At 40.9% G+C, this 17,104-nt stretch overlaps 1 protein-coding gene across 4 annotated transcripts in view; it reads left to right on the top strand.

Moving 5' to 3' along the window:
- The window catches only part of aqr (aquarius intron-binding spliceosomal factor), a 65,184-nt gene that overhangs the window by 33,340 nt on the left and 14,740 nt on the right, over positions 1-17,104 (top strand). For all 4 annotated transcript variants that reach the window (XM_043698028.1, XM_043698026.1, XM_043698025.1 and 1 more), the window contains 5 exons: positions 7,737-7,806; positions 8,040-8,150; positions 12,787-12,896; positions 14,849-14,984; positions 16,229-16,438. In XM_043698028.1, the coding sequence (XP_043553963.1) occupies positions 7,737-7,806; positions 8,040-8,150; positions 12,787-12,896; positions 14,849-14,984; positions 16,229-16,438 (637 nt within the window). The remainder of the gene's footprint in view (positions 1-7,736; positions 7,807-8,039; positions 8,151-12,786; positions 12,897-14,848; positions 14,985-16,228; positions 16,439-17,104) is intronic.

Here is a 17,104-nt window from a genome sequence, read left to right on the forward strand (position 1 = left end):
TAAAAGCAACAGCAAGATGACCTAAATGTGGTAGAGGAGGCTCCACAAGGAAGTCGCTTTCTCTCAATTTGTACAAATCTTTAACTTAAAAAGACAGCATTCATAGCCAGGCCACCATACTGGAGGAGTAATCCTGAAATTTCATGCCCACCCCAAAAGATTCAACCACTCTTCACCCAATTATCAGGATGTGGACAATGTAGAACTGAAAGAATCTGAATTTGTGTCACAATGTAGAAGACACATAATTTAAATGTGTACGTGCTCACTCAGTGCATCTCATGCTCAGAGTCAGTAGAGAAATAATTTTGTAATGAAAATGATACATTGGTTTTTCTTTAGAGTTGAATAGAAGGAAAGGATAAAAAGACACTTGTTTTAATACATTGCTTTCAAACATCATAAAACCTGAAGTCATTCACATCAAAAGAACTGCATTGATTCACAGCATCGGGTCAAACAGGAGCAATGTGCTGATTACTAAGTATCTCTTCCCTGCTCGATACCTGACCTATCACTACTCCTTCATGTTGAACACCACTTGGAGGAAGCACTGAAACTGGGGTCTTCAATATCCATCACTAAAAATAGCTTAGTAGCACCACTATGACAGAGTTGATAGTGTCCCAAGTGACACCATTGCTAGACTGGTTCTGTGGCAGTTGGTAAAGGAACCAAAAAACAGGGAAAAACATACTTGTCCTGACACTGGCCATTCTTCCTGCCACAATTAATCTGTCCATGACAGTATCAGTAGGACAGTCCTTCTGGAGGCAATGGCCTTTTGTCACATTAACGATATTCTCCTGCATATTGTGTGGCAGTATCACTTTTGTGGTATAGACTTTGAACTGATCTAGCAACTTGACTGGTGTCTACGAGGAGCTGGGGACCATCAGTGGAATTCTACTCTAATGCAATCTGCAAACTTGTACCCTGGCATAATACCTACCCTACCATTACCCTCAAGACAGAGGCTCAACCCTGTTTGGATGAAGAATGCGGAAAGGAATGGCAGGAGCAGGACTAGGTATGCCTAAAAAGACGTCAACCTAGTGAAGCTACAACATAGCAATAATTGTGTGCCTAACAGTATATGCAGCATGTATTAGACAGTATTATGGGCAAGCAATTTTGCGACCAATGGATCAGATCGAAGGTCTGCAGTCTTGTCGCATTAGAGGAGGAGGCTCTGTAAAAATCACCATCTTCAATGACAAGGTAACATAGCACATCAGTTTAAAAGATGAGGCTGAAACATTTACAGAAATCTTCAGCCAAAACTGTAGCGTAAATGATCCAGCTCAGCGCTCTCCAGAAGTCCCCAGCATCCCAATGTCAATCTTCGTGACCAATTGATTCACTCCATTTAATATCCAGATTGACTGAAAGCATTAGATATGAAATGGCTATGACCCCTGACAACATTTGAGCAGAACCTGTCACATTCCTAACCAAGCCGTTCCAGTACAACTAACACATTGGCTCCCAACCAACACTAAAAAATTGCCCAGGTATATCTTGTCCACAAAAAGCAGAACACACCCAACCCAGTTAATTACTGCCCCTTCAGTCTACTCTTAATCCTTGGTAATGTGATGGAAGGTGATGTCAAGTGTTGTCACTTGTACAATAATTTCTCAGCAATAATCTGCTTGTTGACATTCAATTTGGGTTCCATTAGGCCTCTCAGTTGCTGATGTCCTTTAGCTCTTTTGTCCACGTTTGAACCAAGGCAAATGTCCAGAGATAAAGCAAAAGTAACATTGACATGAAGACTGCATTTGAGTGTGGCAACAAGGAGCCCTAACCAAGCAAGAGTCAATGGGTTTTGAGGTAAAGCTGAACATTGGTTAGAGTCGTACCAAGCACAAAGAAAGATGGCTCTGTTGTTTGAGGTCACCTCAGTTCCAGGATATCTGTCCATGTTCTCCTCAGAGCAGTGTCCTAGAATCAGCCATATTCAGCTACTTCATCAAAGACCTTTCCTGCATCATAAGGTCAGATATGAGGATAAAGTCTTACAGCACAGAGACAGCCCTTCGATCCAAACTGGTCCATGCTGACCAAAATGTCCATCCACGTTAACTCCATTTCCCTGCATTTCGCCCATATTCTTTGAAACCTTTCCTATCCATGTATTTGTCTAAATGCCTTTTAAACATTGTTAATGTATCTGCTGGCAGCTCATTCCATGTGCACACCACCCTCTGCGTAAAAAAAAATTGCCCCTCATGTTCCTTTTTATTTTTTCCCCTTTAATTAAACGGATGCCCTCTAGTCCTCAATTCCCCAACCCTGGGAAAAAGACAGAGTGCATTTATCCTGTCCATGCCTCTCATGATCTTAGAACTTCTATAAGATCTCCCACCGAGACTCCTACGCCCTAAAGAACAAAGTCATGGCTTGTTCAACTGCTCCCTATAATTCAGACCATTGAGTCCTGGCAACATCCTTGTAAATTTCTTATGCAGCCTTTCCAGTTTAATAATATCCTTCCTATGGCAAGGTGACCAAAGCTGAACACAATACTCCCAAGTGCGGCCTCACCAATGTCCTGAACAACTGCAACATAACTCCCCAACTTCAAAACTCAATGCCCAGACTGAAGGCCAGTGTGCCAGAAGCCGCCTTCATTACTCTGTCTACCTGTGACTCCACTTGTATAGAGAACTGAGCACCTGAGCTCCAAGATCCCTCTGTTCCCCTACACTCCTTAAGGCCCTACCATTCACCATGAAACTCCTACCTTGATTTGACTTCCCAAATGCAAGACCTCATACCTGTTTATATTAAACTCCATTTGCTATTTCTTGGCCCACTTCCCCAGCATCAACGTCCTGCTGCAATTACTGACAACCTTCCTCACTGACCACGATACTGCCTGTTTTCGTGTCATCGGCAAACTTACTAATCATGCCTTGTACATTCTCATCCAAATCATTGATATAGATAACAAGAAGTATTGGGCACAGAACCGACCCCTGAGATACACCACTAGTCACAGGCCTCCATTCCGACAAGCATCCTTCCACATTGACCCTCTGCTTTCTACCACCAAGCCAATTGTATATCCAATTTGCCAGCTCTCCTTGGATTCCATGGGTTCTAACCTTTCAGAGCAGCCTACCATGTGGAACCTTATCAAAGACCTTACTTGAAATCCATATAGACTATGTCTACTGCTCAGCCCTCACCTACCTTCCTGGTCACTTCATCAAAGACTCTAACAAGTTTGTGAAGCATAATCTCCCATGCACAAAGCCATGCTGACTGCAGATGCTGGAGATCAGAGTCGAGAGCATGGTGCTGGAAAAGCACAGCCAGTCAGGCAGCATCCGAGGAGCAGGAGAATTGACGTTTTGGGCATAAGCCCTTCATCAAGAATGAAGCTGTGGGTCGGGGCTGAGAGATAATTGGGAGGGGGGTTGGGGGGAGATAGCTGGGAAAGCGATTGGTGGACAAAAATGAGGGAGAATGTGATAAGTCAGAGGAGGCAATGATGGACTGGTCCGGAGGGTGGGGCCGAATTGGAAGCTTGGGACTAGGATAATGTGGGGGGAGGGGAAATGAGGAAGCTGTTGAAATCCACATTTATCCTGTGTGATTGCAGGGTCCCAATGCGGAATATGAGGCGTTCCTCCTCCCAGGTGTTGGGTGGTAACGGTTAGCGGTAGATGAGGTCCAGGGCCTGCCTGTCCTTGACGGAGTGGGAGGGGGAGTTGAAGTGTTCAGCCATGGGGTGGTGGAATTGGTGGGTGCGGGTTTTCCAGAGATGTTCTCTCAAACAATTCGCAAGAAGGCGTCCTGTCTCCCCTGTGTAAAGGAGACCATACCAGATGCAACGGATACAGTAGATGACATTGGTAGAGGTGCAGAGGAATTTCTGATGGATGTGGAAGGATCATTTGGGGCCTTGGACAAAAGTGAGGGGAATGGTGTTTTTGCAGGTTTTGGACTTCCTGCGGTGGCAGGGAAAGGTGCCAGGAGTGAGGTGTGGGCTGGTGAGGGGTGTGGACCTGACGAGGGAGTCAGAAGGGAATGGTCTTTTTGGAATGCTGATAGGGATAGGGAAAGAAATATATCTTTGGTGGTGGAGTCCATTTGGAGGTGGCGGAAGTGGCGGAGGATGATGTGTTTTTGCAGAGGTTGGTGGGGTGGAAGGTGAGGACCAGGGGTGGTTCTGTCTCTCAGCCCCGACCCACAAGCCTCATTCCTAATGAAAGGCTTATGCCCGGAACGTTGATTCTCCTGCTTCTTGGATGTTGCCTGAAAGGCTGTGCTTTTCCAGCACCACACTCTCTACTTCTGATCAAGCCCTGTATTTCCAAATACACGTATATCTTATCCCTCAATCTTCTCAAGTGACTTATCTACCACAGACATTAAGCTTGCTGGTCTATAGTTCCCATGTTTGTCTTTGTAACCCTTCTTGAATAAAGGCACAATGTTTGCTGCCCTTCAGTCTTCTGGGACCTTACCCGTGGCTAACGATGATGCAAAAATACCAGCCAGAGCCCCCGTAATTTCTTCTCCACCTTCTTGCAGTGTTCTTGATGTTTGCTCTTGATTGGTGCTGGACATGATGCAATGATAGCCTCCTCAGATACTGGAACAGTTGATGTACAAATGCAGCAGAACATGGACTGCATCTGTACTTGGGCTAACAGATGGCAAAAAAGATTCACGCCACATGTGCCAGGCAATGTTCATTCCATCAACAGAAAATCTAACCATTCAATGGCATCACCATTGCTGAATATGCTACTGTCAACATTTTGGGGGACAGTAATAAATACTATGGCTACAAAGCATGTCAGAAACCAAGAATCTTGCTGAAAGTAACTCTCCGCCTAACTACTGAAAGCCTGTCCACTACCTGCAAAACATAAGTCAAAAGTGTCATGGAATACTGCCCATTTGCCTGGATGCGTGTACCTCCAACAACACTCAAGAAACTTGACACCATCCAGGACAAAGCAGATCAGTGACACCACAACTGACAAACATTCACTCCTACCACCAGCAATGCACAGTAGCAGCAGTGTGTGCTGTCTGCTAGAAGCATCGCAGAAATTCACCAAAAACCCTTAATACCTTCCAAGCCCACAACCATTGCCATCTAGAAGAACAAGGGCAGCAGTTACATTGGTTCACGTCAGAGCCACTCATTATCCTGACTTGGAAGCATTTGACAGTTTTTCTCAGTCTTGCTGGGTTACAAATCCTGGAACTCCATCCCTAACTGCATTGGGGGCTATTACTAACACCAATTGAGCTGCAGTGATCACATTCCCTACAATGTGGAAACAGGCCATTCGGCCCAGCAAGTCCATTCTGATACTCTGAAATGTAACCCACCCAGACCTATTTACCTCTGACTAATGCACCTAACATGGCTCTGTGCATGGGAAATCATGTCTCACAAACTTAATTGAGTTTTTTGAAAAAGTAACAAAGAAGATTGATGAGGGCATAGCAGTAGATGTGATCTATATGGACTTCAGTAAAGTGTTGACAAGGTTCACCATGGGAGACTGGTGAGCAAGGTTAGATCTCATGGAATACAGGGAGAACTAGCCATTTAGATGCAGAACTGGCTCAAAGGTAGAAGAAAGAGGATGGTGGTGGAGGGTTGTTTTCAGACTGGAGGCCCACGACCAGTGGAGTGCCACAAGGATCAGTGCTGGGTCCACTACTTTTCATCATTCATATAAATGATTTGGATGTGAGCATAAGAGGTATAGTTAATAAGTTTGCAGATGACCCCAAAATTGGAGGTGTATTGGACAATGAAGAAGGTTACCTCAGGTTACAACAGAATCTTAATCAGATGGGCCAATGGGCTGAGAAGTGGCCAATGGCGTTTAATTCAGATAAAGGTGAGGTGCTGTACTTTGGGAAAGCAAATCTTATCAGGACTTATGCATTTAATGGTAAGGTCCTGAGGAGTGTTGCTGAACAAAGAGACCTTGGAGTGCAGGTTTATAGCTCCTTGAAAGTAGAGTCACAAGTAGATAGGATAGTGAAGCAGGCGTTTGGTATGCTTTCTTTTATTGGTCAGAGTATTGAGTTCAGGAGTTGGGAGGTCATGTTGCAGCTGTACAGGACATTGGTTAGACCAGTTTTGGAATATTGTGTGCAGTTCTGGTCTCCTTCCTAACGGAAAGATGTTGTGAGACTTGAAAGGGTTCAGAAAAGATTTACGAGGATGTTGCCAGGGTTGGAGGATTTGAGCTATGGGGAGAGGTTGAATAGGCTGGGGCTGTTTTCCCTGGAGCTTCGGAGGCTGAGGAGTGACCTTATAGAGGTTTATAAAATCATGAGGGGTGTGGATAGGATAAAGAGAGAAAGTCTCTTCCTTGGGGTGGGAGATATCCAGAACTAGAGGGCATAGGCTTAGGGTGAGAGGGGAAAGATACAAAAGAGATCTAAAAGGCAACTTTTTCACGCAGAGGGTGGTACGTGCGTGGAATAAGCTGCCAGAGGAAGTGGTGGAGGCTAGTACAATTGCAACATTTAAAAGGCACCTGGATAGGTATTTGAATAGGAAGGATTTGCTGGCAGGTGGGCGTAGATTGGGTTGTGATATCTGGTTGGCATGGACGAGTTGGACCGAAGTGTCTGTTACCATACTGTACATCTCTATGACTCTAACACTATGGGCAATTTAGCATGGCCAATCCACCTAACCTGCACATATTTGGACTGTGGGAGGAAACCGGAGCACCTGAAGGAAACCCACGCAGGCAGGGAGAATGTGCAAACTCCACACAGACAGTCGCCTGAGGCTGAAATCAAATCTGGGTCCCGAGCGCTATGAGGCAGCAGTGCTAACCAATGAACCACTGTGCCTGTGGGTTCTCAAACCATGATGCATTCACTGATAATGGATAAAGAAGATAGCTCGCCATCAACTTCTCAAAGGCAACTAGAGATGGACGATGAATACTAGCTCAGCCAGGGACATGCACATCCAATGAAAAATTTTCCAAAATTTTGCCGTTATTGTTAGGTGGGTAAGTTCAGTTATTTTGTGTCAAAGGGTGTTCTACAACCTTCAGCAAGATGAATGACTACTTGATCTATCTTTAATAATGGTGTTTGCTTCCAGTTAAGTTTTGTGTAGTTTCTAAATGAGCATTTGAGTATCTTATGTTTGGTGTTGCTTTAGGCTTTTTTGTATAAGCATGTTCCTTAATACTTTAAGAGAATACAGTACCGGGCATGAATTTTAACTAGTTTTCAACCATGCTGGTAGGTTCTTTCTAAACTCTTAATCAGACTATGCTGGTATACAGGAATGCTTCAGGTTGTGTCTGAGTGGTGAGTAAGATCCAAGTGAATACCCTGACAGCCTCGCAGGACAAGATCACATCCCTGTCTAAGGTCACCCAGTACTTTGGACAAGTGGAATTTACCTTATCAGCATTCAACTGTATTAAGTAACCCAAGCTGTAAGAGTGGAAGGAAACATTTCAGACAGTTGTGTTTTAAAAATAGGTTTTATTAATAACTGAGGTAGCACTAGCAAAGAAGCAGCAACACGATGACTTGCAAGGCAAATGAAACCATATTTTATAATGAAACATTATCATAAAGTGGGATGCATTGAAATGTAGATGAGGTACTCTAGAGAGTTATGAACCTTCAATTTTGGGCATCAGTTTGTAAATCAAAATAATGTTATTTTTCTCTTGACATGTTGCTTATTCTCATGTGGGTTTTAATTCCAGAAACACAATTCAATTCACACCAACACAGATAGAAGCAATTCGGGCTGGTATGCAGCCAGGTCTAACAATGGTAAGAACATGCGGAAACTTTTAGCTTTTATTTTCTCTTGCCAATTTCTGACTAGTTTACTTGACTGTGTTTAATGTAACAAAAGTGGCATATTCCAAATGCTGGAAATTTAAAATAAAAACACAAGATGCTGAAAATATTCTGCATGTCAGGCAGCATCTACAGAAAATATTTTAAGTGACTCTGATTGTTTCCTCACATTTATTTCTTTAATACTGATTTCTGTGTTCTAGGTAGTAGGCCCACCAGGTACAGGGAAAACTGATGTGGCTGTGCAGATAATTTCTAACCTGTATCATAACTTTCCAGAGCAGCGGACTCTCATTGTGACACATTCCAACCAGGTATGTCAACAATAAGTATTTTCAGTGATTCACTACATTGGATCTTGTTCCAACAGGCTGAGCAGTCTACTATTTGTTGTGTGTAGCATAGGTCTCAGTAAAACTGGAGATGCTCATGACATGAGTGAAATGCCCTGCAAACATGAATAATCCCTCCTGTAGTAAATTTGTAATTTGTGATTTGTCTTGGATTTAACTTGCTGGACCAATGTTGATTTCATTTAAAATAGCTGTTTTAATTTTTTGATTGGAACAGGTGCAGGGACTATTTGAATCAGTGTCCTCATGGGGAAACCATATGATCACTTTTTCCATTTTGACCATCAAGTGCTAATATTCATAGTCCCTTAATCAGGAATAACACAATCAGACTAAGTAAAGAGCGTCCTGTTGTCCCTACTCAACATGCCTGACCTTACTCTCAAAAGACCACCCTTCATCTTTGAGTGTGATGTTTATTCTTTTAAAAAAAGTCAATAGTCCTTATGATTTTAGTAAATGAAGATGTCAGCTTATAAACGTTGAGCCATTTTTATGCAACAGGCATTTTCTAAAGAACACTGGTGAAGCCTTTAATTTATGAGTGACCTTTGTGGCCAACAATGCAAAGAGGCTGTCATCAGTTTAGATTGATCCAAAAATAGGTTTCACACAGTATGCGACAGCACACATTGCAGTTTGGTGTGTTTAATATTTTTTAAATGTCCTGAAGTTTGTTTGAATGTTAGAAGTGAACATTTTCATCAATATCCAATGCTATAAAATACTTTTGTTTCAAATATTCTGGCCTTGCTTGCTCATGTTGTGAACAGTTATTTGTAATTAGTACCCAAGTAATGGTTAGCACACTTTTGTTACACTTGTTATAGTTTTGCTTTCCCAAATATGCTGATTAATAACTACTGTCTCTGTTATGTGACAACATGTTTCGTTCTAAACTGTATTGAAGTGAAGATTCATTGTAGTCATTCTGTCTCAATATGGCAAACTTTGTCTTGTCCCTAAAGTTCCTCTTGATAATGTTTGTGTTTAAAATCCTAAGATAAGCGTCTCATTTCCACTGTTAATGTAACTTGTATCTTATACTTTTTAGTCTTGTTGAGTTACGTTATTGACCTTTTTTTAAACTCTTCATTGCACTTTTTAAAAAACTCCTGATTTGGTATGGCTGGCATTTTCTCTTATGGTAGCTAATTGGTCCAGACTCTTTTTGGGAAATATACTTGCGGCTTGAATGTTAATTGATCAGAGAGACTCATTTTATATTGCAGCCATACTTCAATGGGGTAAACTCAAATATAGCAGCTGCATTATTGACAATCAGACATTTAAAAATGCAGATGTATAATTGCTGATTTGAATAAATTTATGTGGGTAGTCATATTTCAGAACAAGTACTAAGTCAAGCAATCATTTTTCCAGAGTAATTTACAGTAAAGTCAGAAATAAAGGCTCAGGTTTTCTGAGTAGTGGCAATCACATCTGACACTCAGCTCCTAAATGTTTACATTAAGCATGTATTTTTGACAGGCGATTCTAATCAGGACTAATTCAACTTTTAAGTCTGACTGTGCAGGTAGTTGGGGGAAGTCAAACTATGCCCCCTTTATCACAACATTTGTTTCCTATTCTGTGATTTAAATGTTTATTTCACAAGCAGCCACTTTGTGCATAAGGTGACTATGAGGATTGGGTATCAGTTAAGTAGGTTGCAAGGTGGTATAGGAGTGTTTAGGGTAGGTTGGGGTGGGCAAAGGCAACACTTCTTAGCTGCACGCGCGCTCTGCTGCTGCAATTTTCCACACGTAGGCATTTACTTCTGGTTCTGGAAGTTGCTGGCGTGCACTGGCCTTGAAGGCTTATGCAGCCAGTAAGAAAATTAGAAGGAATGCTGGATTGGGGATATCATATGCAATAAAGAGTTGGGAGGGAATGCATCATCAGGTCTTGTGGGTGCATGGAATGTTGGACTGAGGGGAAGAATAGGGTTTTAAAGGTGGTTGTGGGTTGAGGTGATCTTGGGTGGAAAGGAGGATGCTGTCACATGAGGGGGCAGTCTAATTTGGGGATATGAATGTTCAAGGAGAAAGTGAGGTCTGCAGATGCTGGAGATCAAAGTTGAAACTTTATTGCTGGAACAGCACAGCAGGTCAGGCAGCATCCAGGGAACAGGAGATTCGACGTTTCGGGCACAGGCCCTTCTTCAGGAATGAGCAGAGAGTGTTCAGCAGGAGAAGATAAAAGGTAGGGAGGAGGGACTTGGAGGAGGGGCGTTGGAAATGTGATAGGTGGAAAGAGGTCAAGGTGAGGGTGATAGGTCGGAGTAGGATGGAGGCGGAGAGGTCAAGAAGAAGACTGCAGGTCAGGAAGGCGGTGCCGGGCTGGAGGGATCCGGCTGAGACAAGGTGGGGGGAGGGGGGATGAAGAAACTGGTGAAGTCCAAGTTCATCCCCTGCGGTTGGAGGGTTCCCAGTCGGAAGATAAGACGCTCCTCCTCCGACCGTCGGGTTGTTGTGGTTTGGCGGTGGATGAGTCCAATGACCTGCATATCCTCGGTGGAGTGGGAGGGGGAGTTGAAATGCTGTGCTACAGGTTGGTTGGGTTGGTTCGTCCGGGTGGCCCAGAGGTGCTCTCTGAATCGCTCCGCAAGTAGGCGGCCTGTTGAGGGTGGGAGTCAGCTTATTTGTTATTCTGGAGTTCGACTAACTTTTTTAATTGTCTAACTTCTCATAGGTAATTATTTACTTACTCAAGCAGACCCTTCTGAATTCTCCAATTTAAATCAATACTTTCAGCGGGTTCAAGCGTAGAAGAATAGTTTAGCCCTTGTAAGCAAGTTAATTCATCAGCTATTGGAGAATGGAAAGATCATAAGTCTTTACAGATTGTAGCATTGCAGAATTAAATTAGTATACAGAATACAAATCAAGCTTGTTCAGATCATTTGAGGGGAAACCGTGTTTGATTTCTCAATATTTGTGCGTAATTTTTAAATGTGCAAACAAGTGTAAATTTGTAACTGTAATGCTATATGAATATGATTAATCACCACTGGCTATGTAAAATGAGTTTTAATTCTGGGAAGATGCAATCTGTAGATGCATATTAGCAGATGATTGCACAAGAAACCTATGCCTAAGGTGCATGTGTTTTTTTTTGCAACAGTTGCTGCAATTTGTACCCTTTCTACAAAAGACCAAATAAGCTCTTTGAATTTATTCAGCAGCTGATGAAATATATTGTATGGTTCATTTTAAACAGAATTATGTTTTGTTTAAATGTTGTTGCAATCCCTGCAATTCATTTATTGAATGCTGAAGTAAGTTGGAATTGAAAGGCAAAGCCATGTGTACAATTCTATGATAAGAACTGATTTTCTAAATTACTAGTCAGTTGGATTTCTGCAATTATACTTTAATCTCATCGGTATTTGAGTAACCGTTAAACTTTGCCAAGCACATCAGCTACAAAAATAGACGAGATTGTAGAGATGCTGTGAATAATTTTTAAGTCCTTAGCAAAGTGAACTTGGCTTAATGAAGCATGAGAATCGAGGCAGGGAACTAAGACCAGATACTGCACAGTCAAGGACATTGGGTGATAGTGCCCTACCATGTTTTTGCCAAATATATAACAATATGCTAAAGGGCTGTGGTGAAGCAGTTGTATGTTACTGTCTCTGGGCCAGAAGGTTCAAGTCCCACCTTTCCTAGACATGTTGTAACATGCCTGAAAGGTTGATTTTAAAATATCTACGACTATGCTATTGTTTGTCACATTTTTACAAACATTTCCGCGTGATAATTGCACTTCCTGTGATTCATGAAAGATTTTGCAATGAACAAGGGTTTAAAGAAAACTTTGCAAGAAAAAAGAATATGTAGATAAAGTTTAAACATGTGCAAGGAAATAAATATTGTAAGTGGAGTTAATTGCATCATAGTGGTTCAGCACTAAATTAAAGTCAGATGTATAATCCAAGTATAGACTGAAAAGCAGTGAAGTTATATCTCTCAGTATATTTAGCAGTACCTCATTGAAGTTATCTGAACCATACTGTAACCTGAGAAAACTTCACAATTTGAGAATCAGTGCAATGTGAAATTAAGAAGGGTAAATTGTCAATTCAAAAAGCAGAAACAAAAGCCTGCATAAAAAGCTCTGATAAAGCAAAAATGTACAGTGGGAGTGGCTTAAAGGAGATTTTATTAATTCTCAACATAATAGAGATGAAACAAAAAATTTTAAAATTGAGGAAGAGGAAATCTTATTTGGAAAGAAAATTCTATCCCTTGTTACTTGAACCTTTTCTATTGATTTTAAATAATGCAGAAGACCAGTTAACTTCAAAGATTAAATTCTACACTTGCAACATTACTTACCCCTGAGCTTAGTTTTATAAAACTCCAGGTTTGGACTGAATATTAAATTGACATATGACACTTGACCAGTTTTCTCCAGACTGGTGTCTAAAAGTGTTCAATTCAAAGTTGACAGGATTGCAGCTAAACCAGATTAACATTATATGGAACATGGAAGTGCTACCAAAACATTTCACACATTGCGGTAAGTTAATTATTTTCAAACATTGTTCTCATTTCTAAACACTGAGTCATCTGTTACTGCCACTCTCCAGGCATTGAATCAGCTGTTTGAGAAGATCATGGCTCTGGACATTGATGAGCGTCACCTTCTACGTCTGGGTCACGGAGAGGAAGAGTTGGAGACTGAAAAGGATTTTAGCAGGTAAGCAACTGGAAGGAATATGTAATAATAGAATAGAATAAAAGAAAATTAGAACATTATAGATACTTTCTAATCAACCTGTTCAAAGATATCATTCCATATCTCTGGAGCAGTGTTTCAATCCAACCCTGATTTGCCTTTCCAAAATTAGCATCTCACATTTACCTGAAGTAAACTCCATCTACCACTCCTCAGCCCATTGGCCCATCTGATCAACATCCCGTTGTACTCTGAGGCATGGGTTTTGGATATGGAGTCTTGTGTAAGGCAGACCAGCTAAGGATGCATTTTTGTAACAATCAATAGTTTAGTGCTTAATATTACTAAAAGTAGGTTTAAATTCCTGATTTTTATTAATTAAATTTAAAATCCTCCAGCTGCCATGGTGGAACTTGATTCCGAGTCCTCCAGAGCATTAGCCTGGGCCTCAGAATTACTAGTGCAGTCCAATTACCATTGCACCACCATCTCCTCCCATTAATTCTGCAGTCATTGATAATAACAAAAGAAATAAGAGCAAGGTAGATGTTCAGGTTTCTTAAATCTAGTTTGCTATTTCCTAAATTCATGACTCAACTTTTACGTCGACTCAACTTTTACGTCAACTCCATTTACCCAACTATCCTCACACTCCTCAATTTTACAAAGTGTTCAAAATCTATTAATCAGTCTTGAGTGCACATAACAACTGAGCATCCAAAGCTCTATGGGGATGGCTAATTCCAAAGGTTCACAACATCTTAAGTGAACAAATTTCTCATTCATATCTTAAGTTGCTGACCCCTCATCAGACAATGGTTTCCTCAAATCAGGCTCTCTAATCAGATGAGGCAGCCTGCTGGTATTTATCCTGTCAGACTCAGGATTTTGTGTTTCAACAAGATCACCTCTGATTCTTCTGAACTCCAGAAAATACAATTTTCTCAATCTCCCCTCACAAGATCGGCTTCTCACTCTAGAATACAACTAGGAAGACAATGAAAATGGATATGGTATGTTGGATAGTAATGCTGAAAGCATCAGAAATTTAAATATATTCAAAACATTGCATCCAGCATCTGTAGATGTTGCATGCAAATATGACATTTAATTTAGACAAGTTGGTGAGTTAACATATCACACTATGCCTTAGCACATGAAGATATGGGAATCCAAATGGAATACAATATATAAGACACTAACCAATCTATTTTTGGTACGAATAATTGAGGAAAGAATGCTGGCTCAGACACCTAGAGAACACTTCTTTTGCTTTGAGTCCTCAGTGTTTATCTGTATAACTGTAGCAGGCAGCTAAGGCTGCCTATTTAGTTTCTCATCCGAAGGATGGTGCCTGCAACAATGTAGTATTCCCTTAGTCATATGCTTGAATGTCAATCCAGGTTATATGTTGAAATTGTAGGAAGAGATTTAAACAGTCAAGTGAAACATACAGAGCCAAGTTATGGATTAATAAGAATATGTTGTATTTGGATATGTAGGAATCATCCGAAGGATGGTGCCTGCAACAATGTAGTATTCCCTTAGTCATATGCTTGAATGTCAATCCAGGTTATATGTTGAACTGTGCCACCGTGCCGCCCACAGTCAAGTGAAACATACAGAGCCAAGTTATGGATTAATAAGTATATGTTGTATTTGGATATGTAGGAAACTATTACTTTTGCATAATGGCTGTGATCTTTTTGCAAATGAATGAATTAATTTCTGACTTTAAGAATCAGTTTAGAATTCTTTATTTTACATTCTCAAATTAATTATAATTAAATACCTTCTATGTAATGCTTAAGACGTGGCAAATTTCAGAATCTAATCATGGATTGTAATATGGTACAAGTATTTCTGCATGCATGTGTGATATTGGAAATATAAGTATGTAGTGTTTTAATTTGCATGTGAACCAATTAACATTTAAGTGCTATAACCTAATTTGTTTGAAATTTGCTTTATAGATATGGTCGGGTAAATTATGTGTTGGCTCGACGACTTGAATTATTACGTGAAGTGGGACGATTGCAGGAGAGTCTGGGAGTCCCTGGGGACGTGTCATATACTTGTGAAACAGCTGGGCATTTTTACCTGTATCAGGTGAGATGTTTGCACTGTGGAAAATTAAATCTAAGCTAGTTACACCTACATGTCACAGGTTTATCTTGGTATATGTGGCAATGATAGGTGACATCTTTAAAGTCATAACAAATATGAACAGGAGTACAGCCCCTCAAGCCTGCTCCACCATTTGTCATTCCTGACATCCGGTTTCCTATATTTTTTCTGTAACCCTTGATTCCTCTGCTGATTCAGAATCAATCTATCTCGTCCTTAAGTATACACAAGAACTCTGCCTCATAGCTGTCTGTGGTAAGGAGTTGCAAAGACGCTAAACCCTCAGAGAAGAAATTCCTCCTCATCTTAGTCTTAAATTTGTGTCTCTTTATTCTGACACTATGCCTTCATGTCCGAAACATACTAATGAGGGGAAACATCCTCTCAGCATTTACCCTTTCAAGCCCCTTAAGAATCCTATGTTTCAGCTAGATCATCTCTCCTTCTAAACTCCAGTGAGTAGACCCCAACTTGTTAGCCTTTGATCATAAGACTATCCCTCCATACCAAACTTCTTGCAGTACTCCAGATGTAGTCTTTCCAGTACCTTGTATAGTTGCAGAAAGACTTCACTCCCCCTATACTCCAACCTACCAGAAATAAGGGCCTGTATTGTGCTGACCTTATTAATTTTTTTCTCTAGATATAGGAGCATCTGTTGAAACTGCATTTGTTGCCCATTGCTTAGTGTGATTGTTTTAGAAGGTGGTGATGGACTTTCTCTTTAAATCACTATCGTCTTTATGATGTTGTTTCAATGATATGCTGTTAGATCATTGCTTATTTTTGACCAAACAATAATTAAGAGATAGGAGGGTGTGTAATTTAGAAAAACATCTAGGCACTATCTTCTAATGATCCTGAAAGTTCTGTCATTTTCACCTGCAGATGTTGTTCTAGCAGGAAGTGTGTTAAAGCAACTTTGAAATTATACCAATCCCATCTATTACCTCTGCCTGTCCCCACCCCATCCATCTCCATGTTTACCCCTTTTGCTCCCATTTTAAATTCATTAGTTAAACCTGTGATAAATATTAATACCAGCCTCATAGTGACACACTGCCCAGCTGCGCTGTAATTTGGATAGATTCACAAGTATTCAAAATAAGAATATTATTTCTGATATTTGACCCTGTATGGTATCACGTATGGCCTAAGTCTCCGGTTTATTGTGGTCTGACTACACAGAAGGACATCAGTACATTTGCTTTCTTTCTTTTGTTCAGGTGATGTCACGCTGGGAAGAGTATCTCAGTAAAGTAAAGACCAAAAGTGGAAAGTCTGGTGATGTTACAACAGTGTCTGAGCATTTTCCATTCCATAAATACTTCGCAAATGCACCCCAGCCTATTTTTAAAAGTCAGTCATATGAAGAAGATATGGAAATAGCTGAAGGTTGTTTCAGACACATCAAAAAAATATTTACGCAGCTGGAGGTAGGCTACACTTGTAAGAATAGCCAAAAGTCTTATGCTGATTTCAAGCTGATAAGTACCTTTGTCAGGATTTATTGTGTGATTTATAAAAAAAAATTAGAAATATGTTTTTGTTTACTGCCTGTAACCTTAACTCTGGCATTACTTAACAACAGAATAGGAGATACTGAAAACTGATTCACCTCACCTCACCCATTTAAAAAGGTCTGATCTTTACATCTAGTGTCTGAGTTTTAGCTGTACTTACAGGTTATTATTGTCCATAGTTTGTAGGTAAAGTCATGGTTACAGTCCATGATATAGAGTCATAGAGATGTACAGCACGGAAACAGACCCTTCAGTCCAACCCGTCCATGCCGAGCAGATATCCCAACCCAATCTAGTCCCACCTGCCAGCACCCGGCCCATATCCCTCCAAACCCTTCCTATTCATATACCCATCCAGATGCCTCTTAAATGTTGCAATTATACCAGCCTCCACCACTTCCTCTGGCAGCTCATTCCACACACGTACCGCACTCTGAGAAAATGTTGCCCCGAGGTCTCTTTTATATCTTTCCCCTCTCACCCTAAACCTATGCCCTCTAGTTCTGGACTCCCTGACCCCAGGGAAAAGACTTTGCCTATTTACCCTATTCATGCCCCTCATAATTTTGTAAACCTCTA

This window comes from Chiloscyllium plagiosum, chromosome 10, assembly GCF_004010195.1.
Source record: "Chiloscyllium plagiosum isolate BGI_BamShark_2017 chromosome 10, ASM401019v2, whole genome shotgun sequence".
NCBI lineage: Eukaryota > Metazoa > Chordata > Chondrichthyes > Orectolobiformes > Hemiscylliidae > Chiloscyllium > Chiloscyllium plagiosum.